The 20,843-nt window shown below is 41.1% G+C and overlaps 1 protein-coding gene across 1 annotated transcript; it reads right to left on the bottom strand.

The window, feature by feature from the left end:
• Positions 1–342: 342 nt before the first annotated feature.
• DDX18 (DEAD-box helicase 18) lies at positions 343–20,065 on the bottom strand. The gene is made up of 14 exons (XM_061608965.1): positions 19,792–20,065; positions 17,489–17,674; positions 15,739–15,876; positions 15,031–15,166; positions 12,977–13,077; positions 12,658–12,857; positions 12,463–12,577; positions 11,790–11,929; positions 10,088–10,249; positions 7,644–7,796; positions 5,883–5,996; positions 4,862–4,918; positions 2,617–2,794; positions 343–2,032 (listed from the first exon to the last, which is right to left on the bottom strand). The coding sequence occupies exons 1-14, from the start codon at positions 19,919–19,921 to the stop codon at positions 1,887–1,889; spliced, it is 1,956 nt and encodes a 651-aa protein (XP_061464949.1). The 5' UTR covers positions 19,922–20,065; the 3' UTR covers positions 343–1,886.
• Positions 20,066–20,843: the final 778 nt, after the last annotated feature.

The raw sequence follows: 20,843 nt of genomic DNA, 5'->3' as shown, positions 1-20,843 counted from the left end.
TCTTCTGTTCCTCACCTTTTCTCTAAATAAAAAGCCCCAAATCTTCACTTTCAAAAATATTTTTGTTTTTAATGTATCAATTCTAGTTCATGTTGCGGTTTTGCCTTTACAAGGCATTCACATTCCCCTTGCACCTTTAATTTCACTTAATAGTCTTGGATTATGGCAATATTTGGAGCCAATAAAAACTACTCAAAGGGTAGGATCTAAACATGGAACTACATCCCAGAGCCTAAGTCATCTTTGAGTTGGAATCTCCCCACACACACCACAGCCCCAATTCCTATCTAGTTACATGTTTGCAACTGCCTTTTTTAAAAAATGAGTTTGATATGCAAAGGGTGAAGTGTTGAAAGGAAAAAGTTTACTAATTTAGCACAAACATCTGGTGAGAGTTCAAGCAACTCTTTGGCTCCCAACTTGTATATTTTACCACTCTCTCTGGTTTCTGAAGCTCTTGAATCCTACTATTTCACATTGCTTCTTGTTATCTTCACAATAACTGAGCCTTCTGGTGGTTTCTTCAACCCTCTGAATTAAGGACACATTTCTGAGAAAAGAGTGTCTTTAACTGAAATTACATTCTGTCTACTTGACCTATTCAGAAAGCAAAAATATAAATAGTTCAAGTTTTCAACAACATTTAGAAGTCTCTGTACATTTCTAAAATATGCAAGTCACAAGAATTAATATCTTGTTCATAATGGAGCTTGGTGATTACACACACTCAAAGATGCATCTTTTCCCCTATCAGTACAGAAAAAGTGTCAGCCTTCAAAACGGATATGAGTTTGTAGTTAGGCCAACTTCTACTTGCCTTTTCCCATACAATTGGCAGCATACAAGCAACTCATTAGCAGGAAACCTGGCTTTGACTGTTACTACCAGCTCAGGCACTTGGATTCACAAGTGCCTTGCAGCTTCTGACATGGTTCTGCAGCTGCAGTGTCAAGGGTTACGCAGGTAACGTGCACAAGCTGGATGTGTGAATGGAACATGACTGCAGCTGCCTGAAGCTTATCTAACAGGGACAAAGGAAAATATCTGTTTTGGTGGCAGAACCAACATCCTGATAAGTGTGTTGTGTGCCCAGAGCTCTAAAGGTGTTTACTTGTGTGACATAATATATCATTTTATTTGATCTTTTGAATTCTAACAATTTAATTCAGTTCATACAGAGTACAATACCTCTAAACCTTTTGAAAGCTTTCAGCTCAAGGTATCTTGCATAAAGGTTCTCTCTTCTTCAAATATCCTTTATACTTCCAAAAGCTAAAAAGAAAGTTTTGAAGCTTTGGAGGAAAAAACTGCCACTTGAAAAGACAAGCCGGGGGGGGGGGGGGGAGAGAGATAACCATCTAGATTTTCAAAATATGGTCCCAAGTGACTTGTCAAACCTCTGAAGAGCTTCTGAACAGCCCCACTGCATAGCAAGCAGAAAGCCTACCTTGACTTTGTAAGAAAACATAAGAAAGGTTCTTTCAGTATAAAAGCTTTGAGTAGAAAAAAAATGTATCAATCATCTCTTCCAAAATTTATATACAGACTACTATATTTAAATTCTCCATAGATGCCAAATCACTTGAGAGTTATTGGAAGAAAATTGAACATACTTTAAAAAATATGTTGGTACAGCTTCCTGATCCAGTCCACTGTGGCCACAGTGTCTGCTCCTGAAGATTCCTAAAGCATCAAGACAGCATTATTTCAGGAGTATTAATAATGACAGAAGCAGGTACTGTGGCTACAGAAGACTAGATCACGCCCCAAGAGTGTGTGCTTTAAAGAGTCAAAGAGAATTCTATACTTCATGCACTTGGCTGTGCAGAACAGTGTAATTAAGTTTCACTTTCAAAAGCCATTTCAATGAACACCAATTAAGCACTTCAGCGGGAAAACTGTCTCCTATCCGATTTCTTCTTATTAATGTGCTTGAATATTTTGGATTTCTGAACATTCTTTGATTTCTGATAGCCAAACCCTCCACCGCCACCTCTTTTTTGCAATCTCTTCCCGTGGCTGCTGTTTACATCTGAAAAAATTGTGTCAAGGAATGCAAATTCATAAAAATCACATTAGCTTAAAATAGTTAAGAATTCTGGCACCAAGTCTGAGAGGAAGGTGGGGGTGGAATCACAGCACGTGCAGTGCTTTTTCAAAATAAACTTGTAAGTTTGGCAAAGGAGACTAAAATGCCTATAGAAACTTACCTTGTGGTCGTCATTGCTCTGCGTTTCCCTACAGAGAACAAACTTAGCTCTCTTTTAGGTACCATTATTATGTCAGACTTGTGACTGGAGCATCCATGCTTCTAAGGCTAGCACAACGATGCCATTTCAACACAAAGTCAGTGTGCCTTTTAGAATCAGTCGTGGCAGCACTTGGCGGCCAAAGTAAAAGCAAGTTTAGCTCATGTACTCCAGCCTCCTTCACACATGAGGGGGAGACGTTTTAAGCTTCTAGCTGCAGTTTCAAACAACTTTCAAAATTGCCATTTAACCTGCTATACTATTATTTTGCCAGCTTGCAAAATGATTTACTGATTAATAATTGACCCAAACACATTTGAATGTTAGAAAAGGTGGGGGGAGTTAATACCTTGTAATAAAAGGATACTGAGGTCAACAAATGGTGGGACTTTGAAGCCAAAAGACAAGGCAACCTTGAGCAGATCCAAGCTGTTGACGTTGTAGATTTGCTTCAGAGAATGGGAGTCATAAGCTCTTATATATGCTTTATATGCTTCTTGGGCTGATTTGTGAAGAAAGTAGTTTTTCTCAATCAATTTTTCCAGCTGACAATTACAAAGGCAAGAGGCACATTCAATTATACAGTCACTTAATAAATGAACAAACAGAACATTCTGTAGGCAACTGATATTCACATTTATAATTAGAACGAACAGAGCAATACAGCAGGAATAGCACACACATTTATCAAAATATATCTTTCAAAGTTAACAATGCAAACCCATTGTTAAAAAAGCCCTTCCAAAATGTTGTTTTTTTAAAAAAAATAAGAATACAGAATCTGAGAATAATGTATACATTTCCTTTGCAGATTGAAGTGTGAAAACTCCACAGTACATAGTGGAGCTTTTTGACAGGTCCATGAAAAATACCCTGACCTCCATCTTCCCTCCTCCCTAAAATGCACACAGCATGTTGCCACTTGTGGGTTTCTTTATAATGCCACAAGAAGGATTTCTAAAACCCAAACCCCATTCTCTCTCAGGCCTCAACATCTTGCAGTCAGCTCAGTTTACTTTCACATCTTGTAATTCTAATCCTTCAGGGCACGTCCCAGAGGGCGGGGAGGGGAGGGAAAGACCATATCAGGGCTAGACCACGCCTTCCTCCACTGTGGGCTATACACCATCAACTTCCCTGTGGGAATTGCTATATTTTAATATTGCTATTATGATTTTACTAATGTATCTTTCTGTTACAAATTCTTCCAGGAAGGTATATAAAGTATCCTGAAAGGCTACAAATAAACAATAAGTAAGGAAGACCATATGAACATCTCATGTGAAAATATGCATGACACATCCTGTTTTAAAAACAGGTTGTTCCAATTCTAAATGTGGGCTGGATGGAACCACTATCAGGTGGATCCACAGTTGGCTACAGAATCCTACTCAAAGAGTGCTTATCAATGGTTCCTTCTCAAACTGGGTGGAAGTAACGAGTGGGGTACCACAGGGCTTGGTCCTGGGCCCAGTGCTCTTCAACATTTTTATTAACGACTTGGATGAGGAGGTAGAGCATGCTTATCAAATCTGCAGATGATACAAAATTGGGGGGCACAGCTAAAACCGTGGAAGACAGAAACAAAATTCAAAGGGACCTTGATAGGCTGGAGCATTGGGCTGAAAACAACAGAATGAAATTCAACAGGGATAAATGCAAAGTTCTACACTTAGGAAAAAGAAACCAAACGCACAGTTATAAGATGGGGGATACTTGGCTCAGCAATACGACATGTGAGAAGGATCTTGGAATTGTCATTGATCACAATCTGAATATGAGCCAACAGTGTGATGTGGCTGCAAAAATGGCAAATGCTATATTAGGCTGCATTAACAGAAGTATGGTTTCCAAATTGTGTGAAGTATTAGTTCCCCTCTATCCAGCACTGGTTAGAACTCATCTTGAGTACTGTGTCCGGTTCTGGGCTCTGCACTTCAAGAAGGATGCAGACAAACTGGTCCAGAGGAGGGCAACAAGGATGATCAGGGGACTGGAAACAAAGCTATATCAGGAGAGACTGAACGAACTGGGCATGCTTAGCCTGGAGAAGAGAAGACCGAGGGGAGATATGATAGCACTCTTCAAGTACTTGAAAGGTTGTCACACAGGAGGGCCGGGATCTCTTCTCGATCATCCCAGAGTGCAGGACACAGAATAATGGGCTCAAGTTGCAGGAAGCCAGATTTTGACTGAACATCAGAAAAAACTTCCTAGCTGTTAGAGCCATAAGACAATGGACCCAATTACCTAGAGAAGTAGTGGGCTCTCTGACACTGGAGGCATTCAAAAGGCAGCTGGACAGCCATCTGTCAGGAATGCTTTGATTTGGATTCCTGCATTGAGCAGGGGGTTGGACTTGATGGCCTTATAGGCCCCTTCCAACTCTACTATTCTATGATTAAAAGTCATCCAAATTTCATTTCACCTCCATCTAATCTCACAACAGCTTCAAAATTAGGGCACTGTGTGTTCTTACATGATTTTTTACAAAATTGTCAGCTTACATTTTGCATTTAATTTTTAGCTGCTTAGAGAGGCAAGGTAAAAAAATCTAAAGAAATAAATATAACGAGCTTAAGAATGCAGGTAGCAGAAACTATATTTTTTACCTGAGACTGGATGTCAGAAATTTTGGACCAAGAAAATTCAAATTCATTTAATGGTACCTAAAAGGATCATTGAGAGAAGTATGGTTATATGCAGAAGTTACTTGAAGGCAGCCATTGCTTAATTATTAATTCGTAACAGAGAAAGCTGTCACTAAAACAGAAAAAAGTAGCTGTCTGGAACATAATGAAGCTCACCAGATCTATGCCCAGCCTCATGCAATCTCTGGAGTCCAATTGGTTTCTGTGCATCCCAAATCCTGTCCTTCCACACCAGCTAACTTAGTGTTAATAAAATTGGTTGGTAATGACAGGAATCTGGAGTGTGATTTCTAAACAAGAATGTTTCAAAGAGTAATGGCAATTCAGACATACAGCATGGGCAGCTGTTTTGCAATTTCTTTCTGAAACAACCTCATAACTAAGGGCATTTCACATTTTATACTCGACAATTACTCTGATGTATTCCTGTGCAAATGCATCATGGAAGTTTCCAGATTTGCATAATGCCCACAAAAGATGTGGACGTGAATTATCTTAGGATGGGAAAACCAGCTGATATTAATTGTCCCCCAGGCTATCACTGGGATATGCCACAGTACTGCACAGCGTCTTCACAGTGCTAATGCCATCCCTCACCATTCTATGAAAAACACATAAAATTCTTTTTACTGACATCTTGTGACCATTCCTGGCATCATGGGAGTTTCAAGCTAATTCTGTTTGCTCTGATACTGGTGGACATATGATGTGATCAGGAACCAGGATATCAAATCAGTGCATCCAATTAGCATTAACATTGCTTCTAACAGCTTGTGTTAATTTTTCTCTATTCCTTTAAGCGCCACATACAAGTGATTGAAAGCTTATTCTAAATTATACGTTTCATTGCAGCAGCTGCTCTGAAATCCTACTAAGTTTATTCAGTTAAACATTGTTTAGGCAATTAGACACTGTATTGAAATTATTTGATTAATCATTACAACTAGTGGCAACTTAGCTGTCATACTCCATACTGACTTACCCTGGCTTGCTTTAGGTAACGCAAGAAGCCCAGCTCTTCAGGCCGTAAAATAAGCAGAGCATGTCCTCTTCCATTTATACCTCGGGCAGTTCTACCGACACGATGAATGTATTCCTTTTTAAAAAGAAACAGCGCTAGAGTAATTAACATTTTTAATGAAAGTTATTTTTGCAGTAAACACAGTAGCACAGCAAGGAAGTTCATACATATAGAGATAACAAGCCAAATTTACTTAAAAGTATCCTGTTCCCCAAGTAAAGCTCTTACGTCAATTATGGATTTAGCTTTGACAAGCTAAATTATTAAAAAAGAAAAGCATGGACATTTCAGAAAAGTATGCACTGAAGTGACACAATAGAAAAAAAAATAATGCGCTTCTTTCTGGTTTGCTGCTTGATTCTGTCTTTGGCTGTAGCTGCAGCTGACAACATCCCCAGGCAGCTTTCTAAGGCCCCAATACCCTGGAAGAACCTACTGCCAAACCAGAGTCCCTATTTTTGCTCCTCCTCTTCACTATCACCACTTGCTTGTTCAGGCAGCCGCAGCACACACTAACCTGCTCTTTCCTTCCAGGTAGCCGCTTCTGATGGCTCACTGAAAGACCACTAATCACTGGATCCAGCTGTAATGACGGCATAAGGGACAGCTGGAACGTGCCAGCTAGCTAGCTCGCCCTACCCATGGTCATGGCCCTACCACCAGCCTCCACACACTGGAGGGCAAACGTCTGCAACACATAGCCTGCTTTATTCCTGAAGGCTCCCTGCATCATTCAAAAAACTGACTGTGCAGTAACTAGCAACTCAACTGACAGTTTGCCTCAAAGTATGCCCATGCCATAGCTGCTCTGCCTAGGATGCTGATGTTACTGCACTGGTACAAGTCACCGTGCACGTCATTAACAATCCATTGTTATCGTAGTCTTGTGACTTTTGCTGTTTAAACAGGCTTTCAGTTCAACATGGGGTAGGAGTCTAATGGTGGAGGGTAGAAAAGGAGAAGCTGAGGAGACACTGTGTCTACATATGGAGGAACAAGGAGCTCTGTAACATGCAGAATGGTGGTCTGTTTACCATATTCTAGGTTTTCCCATTCCTCCACCTCATTTAAAAAATGTTTTTGTGCAGGCTGAAGGTAAACATTCTCTCTCTTTAAAAAAAAAAAGATCTTCAGGTTCTTGCATGAGTTATTTGATTCCACAGTAACCAAACAGATTCCTATCCCTGCAAAAAGTTGAATCATTTAATGCTGTACAAAAAGATTTATTTATTTATTACATTTATACCCCGCCTTTCTTTTCATGATAGACGCCCAAGGCAGCTTACATATGGTTCCCAGGCGGTCCCCCATCCAGGCACTGACCAGACCTGACCCTGCTTAGCTTCAGCAGGGAGCTGGCCGTACGTGCCTTCAGGCCATAGCCTGGGACCAAGACTCCCCCCCCCCAAAAAAATCCTGAAGGGTCCCAAAGTACAGTCTGAACATACATGGTAACAACCTTACTGAAGCTAAGCAGGCTTGGGTCTAACCATCGCCTGGGACAGAAACCTCTGTACGCCAACTTGAGCTCCATGGAGGAAAGACAGGATATAATTGCAATGAATAAAATGCAAATGTTAAACTGTGAAGTCAAGCTTAGCAGGAATTGCATTTTTAAACCATCACCAGTCTAATGTAGTTTCAGGTATGTCTGAGAATTTCTTAAGGCGTTTAAGTCCATACATCCTCTGAAATCACACATTTTTCTGCAAACTATACTACCTTTGGATCATCTGGTGGATCATACTGAACTATCCAGTCAACCTCAGGAATGTCCAGTCCTCGGGCAGCTACATCTGTGCACAAGAGTATACCAGAATCTGCATTACAGAACTGGAAAAATGTGGTTGTGCGTTTAGTTTGTTTCTGCTTGCCCTAGAAGAAAAGAGATATTCAAGGTGAGATTTATCAACAACTATGGGGTTCTGCAAAGAGAACTTGAAAGCCAACACATCCTTATAACGTGCAAGTATCACATTGCAAGAATCATAACTTGATTACATATCTATCAGAATTAGGTTAAAAATTATAGTGCCAAACAAAATTTAAATCTGTTACTTGCTCACACCTTATGTAGTTATGGTCTTGTGTCATCACCACCACAGTGCAGGAAACAATCTGGGTTATATAATGTATGGTCAAATATTAAGTCCTTGTTAATCTTTACAAGAATCCTATAAAGCATGCCTGTATTATCATCCCCATACTGTAGTCAGTATGCTGCAGTTTCCATAAAACCATTTGGTAAATTCATGTCCAAGGCAAGATTTAGACCAGAAAGTTGCTGCTGATAGTCTGTGCTTTTGGCCACTACATGAAATCAGAAGAAATGGGCAGCCTTGACAAAGGCAGTAACCATTGCTTTTTTTGAGAGAACACACAGTGTAAGCATACAAGAAGAGTTCACAGTGGCCAGCCAGATGTCTATGGAAAGCAAAACCTGAGTGCAACAGTACTTTCCCCACTTGTGATTCCCAGCAACTGGCATTCAGAGGCATGCTCCAACACTGGTGGTAGAACACAGCCATCATGCCTAGTAGCAGCTGTTGATTTATTTCTGTTGCATGTGGCCATTCTACTTTAGTGAGAAAATAACTCAAACAGTATTGAAATATAGAAATATTCACACTTCTTACACATGTTGTACAATAATGAATGGTTAAGTTTCTCTCTGACCTCACACAGCAGAAATCCACGGTGAACACATTTTGCTGAAAAATTACACTTTGAATGTAAAAAAAAGAGCAGCAGCTCATATAGTAAAACAGCCTTCACTAAGCTGGTGTCCTCCTGATATTTTAGATTACACCTCCCATCAGCACCAGCCAACATGACATGCTGGTAGGGGCTGATGGCTGTAGTAAAGCCCATATACAGGAATGAGTTCTACAAAAGTCCTCTGCCCTGAGATGGCTGCTAAACTGCTTTATGCATCTGCCCTAAAGCTTTTTGTCACCATGACTCTAAGCCTACTCAGAGCCTTACAAGTTAGGCAGACAGATCCTGGCCCATATCATTTGTAAACATAAATACAACAGGAAAAACTCATGACAGTGGCAATGATCATTATCGGGTCACAGGACTGAATAAAAAAATGTTTTACAGCTCCTTTACTAAATTCTACCTGAATTTAGTAAAATTTAGAATGTTGTGTCAATATATGCTTCACCTCTTCTATGATATGGATACCTGAAAAATCACTTTAGTACACTAATGTAGACACACTTAAAATGGTTAACTGTCAGCTAGCACTATTATAACAAACAACTTCAACCTTGTTTACAGAACCCAGTTCTTCAGATAAGCATTTTACTGACAGGTTTAAGAGACCTGTTGGCTGATCATATTTAAAGGTTAATTTATTATTCTTTTGCTGAAAACTTGCTGAGATGCTGGCCTTCTTGTTACGCACTCCCAGGCTTCATCAAAGCCACCAGCAATTTACAATAACTTCAAAGCAAGAAGCTTTATTCAAGCTTGAAAGCCAGCTCAAAACACCCAACTGTAGATGCGAAAGGAGTCTCAATGTAGTGCATATGGAGAGATTTCTTGCAAAAAAAGAGGGTCTATTCAGAGGATTAACAGCATCCTAGAGGTCCCAGAAGCTTGAGATCAGCTGGCAGTTACAGTTGGCACTTAGGGGGCCAAAAGTATAATTAGTAAATGAACTGGTCAAACAGTATCAAAATGCTTAAAGCATTGCAATATAGTGGCCATGTCTACATACAACACTAATCCAGGAAGTATGGCTTGTTTAAATTATTGTTTAACTGTGCATCAGCAGGGAAAATAAACGATTGAGAGGCTGCTTTAGCATTATATCTGAACAAGCCCTCTTGGCTTGTTTCTCCCGAACAAACAATAATTTAAACAAGCCAAGGGAGCAGAGGAGCCAAGAACAAACCTTGGCATTAAATTGTGGGAGTGCTCAAGCTACACGGACAACATGCAGCTTCTACATAGTTAAACAAACCATACTTCATGGCTCAGCATCATAGCTGAACACAGTCAGTGAAAAGGAAGCATGCAAAAGCTTCTAAGAGACAGATTATTACTATTATGGTTTATTAGATTATCAACTTTATGTAAGTTCATCCAAAGTAACTCAAAAATTAGTAAACTCTGCCAGCTTTAGAGCAGACTATTATTTCCAAACACATACTTACATGAATGGCCAAGACTGGGAGATCAATATAGTTAAGTAGTTCATAATGGTACTTCACAGACATACATGAAGAGAAAAACACCATCAGCTTCTTCTTCCGATTCTTCTTGAGGAAAGTGAAAAGCAGGAGAAACCTCTTTTCTGAAGGACACACTACATAACCCTGAAAATTATTGGGAAAAACAGTTTTACCTACATATAAGCCTCCTATACTGTTATTTCTAGGAACTTCAAACTATAGTGTTCAAAATCACATTTTAACTAAATCTCCCAGAAGATTCTGATAACCCCTTTCCTAATCTCTTTTACTTGGAAAATATCACAGTTTTGATCAGAAGTGAAGAGGCGTGGACAAATCCAATCAATTAATAAAAAGGATGTAAAAAGAACAAATCCCAATCTAATGGCGGCCATACACCAGAAGAAAGGATATCATTATCAGAATGGATTCCCCCTCATTCCTACAGCTTCCCATGTGACCCCGAAATCCACTCTGGAAGGTTGGATGACATTTGAGCAGCTTGGGGGTTTGCAGGGAGAAAGATGTCCCACCATGCAAGTGGATGTCTGCTTGTGTGACACTGGCTGTCAACACAAGATAAGTATCTATAGAAAACAATTAAGACTTCTTAAAGTTCCATCCTATGCTCATTTACTCAGCAATCCAACTAAATTCAGCTGAATTTACCAATGAATGTGTTCAAAAATTAGATCAAACTACTTGAATCAAGATTTCAATGAAACCTAGAATTAACTTTTAAGCCCCTTAAAATTTAGTACACTTTCAAATAAATTACAAACTAGGATGATTATAATTAAAGTTTACCCCAACTGGTGGTAATTTTGCTAGGAATCGCTTCTTAAACCTTGTCATTGTTTCGGTGTTAGGCAAAGATGCCCCCCACCCGAGCATTTGGGCAACACCAAAGATATAATATTATTAAATCTGTTTTTAACATGTTCATGTGATTTCATCTTTTTTAAACAAAAAACTTGATTGTAAATTGCTCTGGGATTTTATAGTGGTAAGAAATGCATAAATTTAATAAACCTAAACTAACCTAAATCTGGCATGAGAACATTCTAAATAAGAAAGCAAACAATTCACGTTCAGACAGCAGTATGGAGTCCATGCTCTGCCAAAGCAGTATTTGGCAGTAACTATGCCATTGCATGTACCTGTAAATCAAGCTCAGTAAAATAAACATGAATCTTTGAAAAAAGAAATGGTCAAATATGAAGAACTAAAAGCCAAAATTAGGAAAGTTGTACACAGTGGTGGAGAGAAGGGTCATACCTGTACTTGGATACTAATCTCAATGGCTAGCTTTATATATAAGGCTAATTTTATTTATTTATAAGATTTAGTAACCATCCTTCACCATATGACAACAATATACAATTATATAATATCCAATTACAGAAACAGATAAAACAGTTACAATTATAAAAAACAAGTAAACAGCAACAAACCATGGCTGTATCCAAAGTAGAAGTTGTTTGTTCATGATTAATAAACTACAGTTAAACCACTGGGCCAGGTTCAGTCAATCAAATTAAATCATGGCTCAGCATTACATGCATACCAGGCCAATATAAGAAATAAAGGACAGAGAAAGAGAAATCAAGTGGAAGTAGAGAAATAAAGCAAAACAAACTCTTAAGATGTTAATACATTCTTCTTCTTCTTCTTCAACGGTTACCTGTTCAAGACCATCTACAGTGGCTGTCTCTTTATTGTCATCAACCCCAACATACAATGGCTCCTTTTTCAGAGAAATCTTGGCCAGGTCTTCAACCTTACGGGTTTGTGTAGCAGAGAACAGCATGGTTTGCCTACGCTCTGGGAGGGAAAAAAATGGAAAGAAACCTCAATTGAATGGATTACAGCAACAGACCTTGATAAGGTAAACACACTATCATCAGAAATGTACTCTAAGCTCATTGCATCATTTGGATATTTCTAATCCTAGTAGCTCGCAAACCTCTTCAACTAAAAGCCAAATAGTTTCAGATCAGTCTGGATCCGACACAGAAGCATGCCAAAAGTTTTATTTATTTATTAGCATGGACTGATTGAGATCAATGTAAATGTGCTTTTAAGGCTGCAATCCTAAACATAGGTAGTAGGGAGTAAGTTCCATTGAACATAGCGGAACTTATTTCTGAGTAAATATGCATGGGATTCCACTGTAAATGTGAATAATACATCCACTGGGTGGAAGGTATATCTATTTTATATGGTACTTTAAAATGAATACACACTACGCATTGGAGAAGTTAGAAATTACAAAAAAAGAAAAAACTTTTAGACTGCTGCTCTCACCATCATTTAAAGTTTTTTAAAAAGAAGTCAATTTGAATGTTTAAACTTACTTGGTAGCAGCTTTATGATTTGTTTCATTTCTTCCTCAAACCCAACTTCTAAAATTCTATCAGCCTCATCAATCACAAGGCATTGCAGGTTCTTATACATAAACCCTGGAGTATTCTGCAAAACATTAAACACGGTGTCACCAGCTATCAAAAGGCACACAAAATAAATCATGCACCACTCAGTCCTACTCCTACCTGCATGTGGTCTAGAAGCCTGCCTGGAGTTGCCACAATTATGTTGATGCCGTTTGCAAGTTTTTGTGCCTCAGCAGATCTATTACTGCCTCCCATTATCAAGCCATACGTGTGAACGTGATGGGTCATCAGTTCTTTGAGAACACCATAGGTCTGCATGGCCAGCTCCCGTGTAGGTGAAAGGATGAGGACACCCGTTCCTGAAAAGTGGGGTGGATAGGGCAGAGAGGTGCTTATTAAGGAAACAATTACGGCAAATAATTATCCCCAAATTTACCTTCAGACTTTCAAGTGAGAGACCAAGAAAGAAAATCCTTACCATTCCTGGGCATGAATTTTAACTTATAGATGAGTTCTATTGCTGGAATAAGAAATGCCAGAGTTTTGCCACTGCCAGTTTTTGCAGCTGCTAAAATATCTCTGCAGATAGAATAATTAAAAATAAAATAAAATAGAATTTAGGAGCAGTAGGAACAATTTAAGATTAAATAAGAATTATTTTTAAAGTAAAATTATAAATATGCCAGGAGCACATGTCTATCTAAAATCCCACCGACTTCAATGGAGCTTATTCTCAGGTATATGATTGCAGCCTAAACTACGTATTATCTGAGACAGAGAAGTCAACCTCTACTCATTATATGAAGAAGTATTTTTGTTTTATAGAACAGATCAATGGGACTACTTTAAATGGCCATGGTTTTATGTAATTCTCCACTACAATGTTTTGATTTGAATGATCTTACTTCAACACAATACCCACAATCTAGTATTGAGTTAGAAAGAAATGCATCCTGATCCTATAGCAATTATTCAAATTAAGTCCTATTAGGTGATATCCAATTGTAGTGTTCCCTTTGCCTAACAGACTTCTGATTGTGCAAACAGGCCTTCCCCCCCTTCCTCTCCTCCCTGCAGCACTGTGTGCCCCGAAAAATCTGTTCCAGAGGGTTTGGAGAAGAAGACTGCAGGGGTACTGTGGCCAGGAGAGGAGGGAAGAAGCCTGGTCATGTTGAAAATTGCCTTCTGTATTCACCGTGCTCTTATCCAGTTAGTACGCACAGGTCGGAAACCTTTATTTCACTGATCTCTGAGTGCTGGAGTGGGCCTAACTCTTGGGCTGGATTACATCTTATTACAGTAGGGCCCCGCTTATACGGCAGGTTAGGGACCAGACCCCTGCCGTTAAGCGAAAATCGCCGAAAAGCGGAACATCAATCAGCTGTAGTGCGGGGAGCTCCAGCTGACAGCGCTTGGCCCCTGAAGCTCCCCACGCAACAGCTGATCAATGTTCCGCTTTTCCGTGCATCGCCTCTCCCCCCCGCTGGCTCGCCCTCCTTATGGTGGGGGTGTAGTGCCAAGCGGCTGGAAAAAGCAGCCACCAAACCAAATCCAGCTGTGGGGGGGGAGTGGCAACAGACAACCACCCCCACAGACACTGCCACCAAGAGTGAAAGAAAGGGAGCTGCCGCCACAAGCTTTGCCTCAGTAGCCGGTGAGCTCCAATGGACACAGTAGCGAGCCACTGAGGGAAGAGCTGCCGCCGAGCGCCCAGCGGGAGATCACAAGCAGCGAAGCGTAAAGTGGGCGTGAGACAGAGTCGCCGCTGCAAGCTTCCGACTCACCACTTCAACCAGCTAAGGATGAGAGGGCACCGCCGCTAAAGCAAAGGCGGCCGTAGTAGGCTCCTCCGACCCCAAAAAGAAGGAGGGCAGGCAGGAAAACAGCCTCCACTACTCCCAGAGGTGGCCGTAGTAGCCTCCGCTGTCCCCAAAAAGGAGGAGAACAGGCAGGGAAACAGCCAGGTAGAAGGAAAAGGGGGAAAAAAAACACCAACTGAAAAGAACCACCCCCAAAACAACCCAACGAAAAACCAGAAAACACTAAAGTTGAAAGAGGAGGGAGGGGTACTGTACACTGTAAAATGGCGCCCAATGCTCTTCTCGGACTCAGAGCTTGGAAACGTTCCTTGTTTCAACTACAACTCCCATCAGCCCAACTGTGGGAGGAATGTTTCCAAGCTCTGACGACATGCTCAGAGCCTCGGGTGCCATCAATTGCGTCATACCGCAAAATTGCCGCACATATGGGACAGGAACATAATTCAAAACTGCCCCGTTAGTGAAGCACTGTAAAGCAAATTGCCGTAAAGCGGGGCCCTACTGTATACATTAAACATTTTGATTGTCATGGTTCTATCAATTTTAACACACAAAATACACATGCAGACGAAGAAAAACAATCAAATGGAAACTATTACTCTTGCACAGTAAGAGCTCTTTAGTCACTATATAAACACAATAATCACAGAGTTTGTCCCAAGATAAAAAGAGCCCACACAAAACACACCTGATTTTTAATGTCATTTCTTACCTGCCTTCCAAGAGTGGTTTAATACTTCTATGTTGAATTTCTGTCATGTGTGTAAAACCCATGTCAGCTATTCCTTTCAATGTGTTCTCACTGACAAGGCCATTAAGAGAAGCAAATGAAGTGTCCTCAAAAGCACCTGAAGCCAGAAATGATCTTGGTCAGTTTCCCTCAACAATCTACCAGAACAAATGGCTACAAATCTAAACAGGTTTAGTTTTATTAAAAGCAGGATACAGCTTAATTAAAGTTTGAACAAAGACAACCTGGTCTTTCAGTATCAAGTTTCATTCCTTCAGACTACAGAAAATATTTATGGCACATTTGTTGGTAAATAATTCAAGTGATTTAGATGCTTTATCTTATGCATTCTCTCCCACAGAACACACTCCCTTCTCTGGAATCATCTGGCCACCAAATAAGCAGGTTAGCATATTGCTGAGTTTGTTTATTCAGATATAAAATCCACATGCAGCAACTCCAAAAAACCTAAAGGCTGGTGTGAGCTTTAAGAATGTTTTAGTCCCATGCACAGCCTTCTACATATACAGCATTTCCTTGCCAACATCTGTTGGCTTGAGCAGTACAGATTCCATGGGAAAGATCTACACACCCAAATTCTTTGAGGCTGCAATCCTATGCCCAATTCTTTGGAGACTGGATTTCACTAGGCAAAAAACAGAACAGAAAAGGGGTGGGGAGGGTGCTTGCCTGTTAGTCCTAGAGGCAAGGCAGGTCCATCAGCATCTTCTTTCTCATCTGGACTTTCACTGTTTTCTTCTTTGAGCTCCCCATTTAAAACCTCTTCTACTTCAGCATGCTCTTCCTCAATTTTTGCTTTTTTTGTTTCTGTATACACACAATGAAATGAATTAATGACAACACTTGATTTTTATATATAAACCATCTGTTTGCGGAAATATCTGTATTATCAACCAGTGTAGTTGGTAGATTTAAAAGGATGGTGGTGGAGGAACAGTATGCTCATCCCTAGCTTTAACATTTAAATTATGGACAACAATTTCCTTATATACCCTCTGTAGTCCCATATATACTAACACCAAAAGTTTCTGCATCTAAGCTGCAAAGAAAGGAACAAGCCAGTTCTGCACTACGTGGAGTCCCACAGAGAACAGAATGGAAAACAGAGGACTGGGATTATGCCAGTCATTTCAGTACTCCCTAAAAATTTGATTTATCAGATCAAAAGCCCATTTAATCTACCACTCTTCCAATACGGCCCAACTAAAAACACATTGAAAGTAACAAGAGAGCACTGTGGTATTAGATAATAGCCATGTTCACACATCATGAAAAGCCAAGGTTGCCAAACTACTGTTAGTTACTTCTCTCGTCCCCTGGCACAAGCAGGAAAAACAAACTAGGAATTAAGCTTGGCTTCCTATTATGTCCAAATCTGAGATTGTTTATTTCTTCCTAAGAAATCTGGATCATTAGCCAGCCTTAAACTATAATTTGTTGTTGGCTTACAAACCCTGGCATGTTTAGGGAGCAACAAATCACAATCCCAGGTTCACACCTAATGTCAGGGATGGGCCCTCCAGATGTTGCTGAACTACAACTCCCATCAGCCCCAGCAAGTATGGCCAATGTCAAGGGATAATGGGAGTTGTAGTTTAGCTACATCCAGAGGGCCAAAGCTTCCCCACCCCTGCAAAAAAGAAAGCCAAGCTCAATCGAGCATTCCTAGTTTGCTTCTCTCCTAGTATGAATGGGAGAAAGAAAAAGGGAAAGACAGGGTAGTGTGTCTAGTAAACAATAAGCCAGAAACCATGACTTTTATTGTGATGTGTTAACATGACCACTCACTGCTTATTCTCAGTATCAGAGATATGCTTCCCCTTAACTTTGAGTTCCATTTTTTAGTTATGAATGATCAAATGATTGTTACAGCTACCCATCACAAATTTGCCTAAATCTTTTCAAAACCCATCTATGTTGGTTCTATTATTAAAATAAAACATCTTAGCATACATTTCACGTTGAAGACATTAACATCAGAAAAGGATGAACAGGGCAATCCTATGAGGGCGGAGTACGGCAAATCCATGGTGAAAGAACTCCAAATCCCAAGCCCTGCCGGTCTCATACTGGCCAGAGCAGTTGATGGGGATGAGAGAAGAAAACGGACACCAGTTCCAGGCCTGGTGTACTCTTCCCCACATCCAGGGTTGTGTCAAGGGAACAAGAGGGCTTTGGATCGGGAGCCATTATTGTTGTCAAAGCACCGACAACAGAGCAGCAAGGGCAGCAGTTTCAGTGTCTGCCACTGGGGGGCTTGCAAGGGTATACATCCCTCTTCACCCATGAGCCTCCCTCTCCATGACTGGAGGGGCCCTGTCCTAGCGGCTTTGGGATGCCCTCCAAGAGATGATAGGATTGCACCTTATATCACGGAAAAGCCACTCATTCACAACAATATACAAAACAGATGCAATACCATTTTCTGTATCATTTACAATTTTTCTTTTCTTCTTCTTTTTCTTCTTCAATTCAAGTTGTGTGCTTTCAGCTTTGCCATCATTTGGTATTACTTTAGGCTGCTCTACATCCTTTGTTTTAGGTCCTTCCCCTGCTGCTTCTGAGATACTAGAAATGTCTTCTGAGATGTCCTCAACTGTTGTCCCTGAGGCAAACAATAATAAAGCAAAGCACTGTCTGATATCATTAAAAAATCTCACACGTGAATTCTAAGAGCCAGATCACATTATTTACTGTTATTTTTACCCTGATCTTCAGCCAAAAAGGATCCCAGAATGGTTTACTAAAGTCTATGGTAAAGGTGTCCTCATGCTTACAAAGGCATGGTATACAAGGAAAAGGTGCTGGGGAGAGATAAGGAGAAAATTAAATTAAACACCAGTTCTCAAGTTATAGCTCTTATAATAAGAACTGGGCTCCTTCTAGGAGAAAGGGCACAATATAAATTTAATAAATAATAATAATAATAATAATAACCAGCTGGGATAGAAACAGTTCAGGTAACTGATAGGATGGGATGGGTCATGCTAGGTGACAGTTGAGGGAGTCCAAAAGGCAGATGGTCTCTTGGAAGAGGCAATACAATAGCCTTCTTCCTCTTCTGTCTGGAATGGCTGCCACCGAGTGTCATACACATCTACCTGGAAGTCCCAAATGTGCCAAAGAACACCTCTGCACACACAAAAGCACTAAGGTCCAAAGACAACACTGTTCACTGCACAAAGATCCCTATGGCATCTGTATTCTCCTATACTGCCTTATTATTTTTATTATTTATTAAATTTATATCTCGCTCCTCCTCCAAAAAGGAACGCAGGGGGCCAAACAGGTGACAAAACATCTTTTAAATAATCTTAAAAGGCTTGCTGAAGCCTTTATGCCTTTTAAAGGCTTGAAAGGCTTGCTGTTATCAAACACTCACTGCATCTGAACCTAAAATATTTCTTTATGCAAATGGATGAACTCCTAGCTACGTTCATCACAATTCATAGCTTCAGTCAGAGAAAGTTCTGGTTTGCCTTCTACCCCATCCATTTTCCCACTTTGGGTCTGCCCACAAACTACTGCACTCTCCCTGCAAGGGGCTCACAGTTCTGCCTTCCTGACTCCCTTTCATCTTCACAACAGCCCTAGTAGATTAGGCTGAGAAGTTCACAGTCACCTAAAGAAACTTTGTAGCTGACCCACTTCTAGCTGCACATGCTAACCATTATACCAAACCGCTTCTGTTGTGCTTCAAGTCATCAGGCAAAACCTATGAAATAAGGTCTTTTAGATTGTAAGCCTGAGGGCAGGGGTGTCTTGGTTTTTATTGATCTTATATAAGTTGTCTGCCAGCCCTTTTGGCTGATGAGCTGGGGCAAAAAATGCTTAAGTTAAAATAAATGAATAAGAAAGGTTAGAACAGGGAAGATACTGATCCATAGCTCCTGCTGTAGCCACTACTATTACACACGCTCTCTCTAGTGACCCCTTTAGAGAGCCCCTTCTTGCTCACAGTAAATAAGTGTGTGTGTACATGTGAGTGAGTGAATGAGAGAAACTTCCATATTCCTCTTTCTCTAGTGTACTTTATGGATACCGCTGCTTCTTCCCAGAGAGAGAGAGAGAGAGAGAGAGAGAGAGAGAGAGAGAGAGTCCTTTCTCTAGTATATTTTAAGGACAGCCCCTTCTTTCCCACAATAAGGCCCCATCTACACTTGCTATAAGTTTCAGCTCAAAATATAGAGTTCAGTATATCAGCCTTCAGCATGCTGCCCCCATCTAGTCAAGTTCTCCTTGTGTGGCCCTCTGGCTTCCACTATGCAAAATTCTTCAGGGTTTCAGAAAAAGGAGAGAAAGCGCTATTATACCACTGTAACACCTGTGGCCCAAAGAATCATGGGAAGTGTAGTTTGGAAAGGGTGCCGAGGGTCGTTAGGAGACACCCTAGTAGTCCCTTCACAGGGCTACTATTCCCACAGTGGTTTAACCGTCGGCTCCTGCTTCCAGAGAATTCTGGTGATTGCACCTCTGTGAGAGGAAGAGGTGTTTCCTAACGACTCTCTGCATCTTACACTTCCCAGAATTCCTTGGTGGAAGCCATGGCTCTTTAAAGTGGAATAATGCTGGTTTAAATGTATAGTGCGGATGGGGCCTTCGCGTCTGAGAAGGAAACACACGCTACACACTTACTTTCGCTTTCTCTCTCTCCCCCCCCCTTACTCTCCCACTCCAATCCCAGCTTAACGGCTTCCCTCGCGGAGCCGGTTCCCCTCCTACCCGAGGGCCCGGCGGCCAGTGGGTCAGTTGCTCCTTGCCGGGCCAAATTGCGCTGACGAATCTTGAGGTTGCGCTTGTTGAGTTTCTTGCGCAACAACCGCATTGGCAAGTTCCCGGTATTCGCCGCCATCCCGCCCTGGTCCCAGCCACCGCCACGACCGCAAAGACCGAACGCCGCGGCCCGTCAACCACACGTGCGCGAAGACCGGAAGAAGAAAGGAAAAAGAGCAGCCGGAAGTGGTGGCGTCGGACGGCACACAAGAGCTTCCGGCTTCCCCCCCCGATCCAGTTAGAGCGGCCTCTGCAGGATGGGAGGAAGAAACGCTGAGAAGAATGGGCTCGCGGCTTTCCCTTTACTCCTTGTCTCTCCGGCAATAGAACCAAAGAGGGTGGAGTGAATGATTGACTGGCTGGGAGCCTGAGTTCATTCTCACGGAGAGCGAGCGGCGTTGCATTGCCTGCTGCGCTTACCTCTCACAGACTCACACAATCACTGACGTTGAAGGGTCCCTCTGCTCATTTTGCACATTGAGGTTGCGGTCCTATGCACACTGGGTGGGAGTAAGCCTTATTGGGTTTAGTGGAACTTTCTTCTGAGTAGATACGCTTAGGATTGCAATGAAAAGCTCTAACTTTTTTGCCATCTTATTCACCACTGAGAAAGACGGCTGTGTTATCACTGGCTATTGCTGCTGTGGTCATTTTGCATTGGGGATTTTACATTTAAGCTCTAATCGAATTGTCACGTATTGTACTTTTTGCATTCTGTTGCCGTTTAACTTCAATCTTTATATCCACGCTCCCTTACCTGACAACTGAAGATCATACTCCATACATCTAATGAAGTGGGGTGTATTCCACAAAAGTTTATGTGCCATAATAAAAGCTTGCTAGCCTTTAATGTCCCACAAAACTCATGTTTTCACTGCAGCAGATGAACACAGCTACAGCTCTGGAAATTATCACTTATCTTCAGGCCCCATCCATCTGACAAGACAGCCAACAACAGCATGCACACCAGTCACTGGGCTTAAAGAAACGCCAGAGAGGTA

Source organism: Rhineura floridana, chromosome 2 (genome assembly GCF_030035675.1).
Source record: "Rhineura floridana isolate rRhiFlo1 chromosome 2, rRhiFlo1.hap2, whole genome shotgun sequence".
NCBI classification, from domain to species: Eukaryota; Metazoa; Chordata; class Lepidosauria; order Squamata; family Rhineuridae; genus Rhineura; species Rhineura floridana.
Note: the sequence above shows the minus strand (reverse complement) of the source record. Positions and strands in the feature narration are given on the sequence as shown.

Bases quoted from the DNA above. Each gene is read 5' to 3' on its own strand.
- DDX18 (XM_061608965.1), bottom strand. From the start codon at position 19,921: ATGGCGGCGAATACCGGGAACTTGCCAATGCGGTTGTTGCGCAAGAAA. The intron at 15,167-15,738 runs GCAAGCACCCTC...TTCTGGCTTCAG, and splicing joins CTTGCCTCTAGGACTAACAG to GTGCTTTTGAGGACACTTCA. The intron at 2,795-4,861 runs GTAAAAAATATA...TGTAATTGTCAG, and splicing joins TTTCTGACATCCAGTCTCAG to CTGGAAAAATTGATTGAGAA.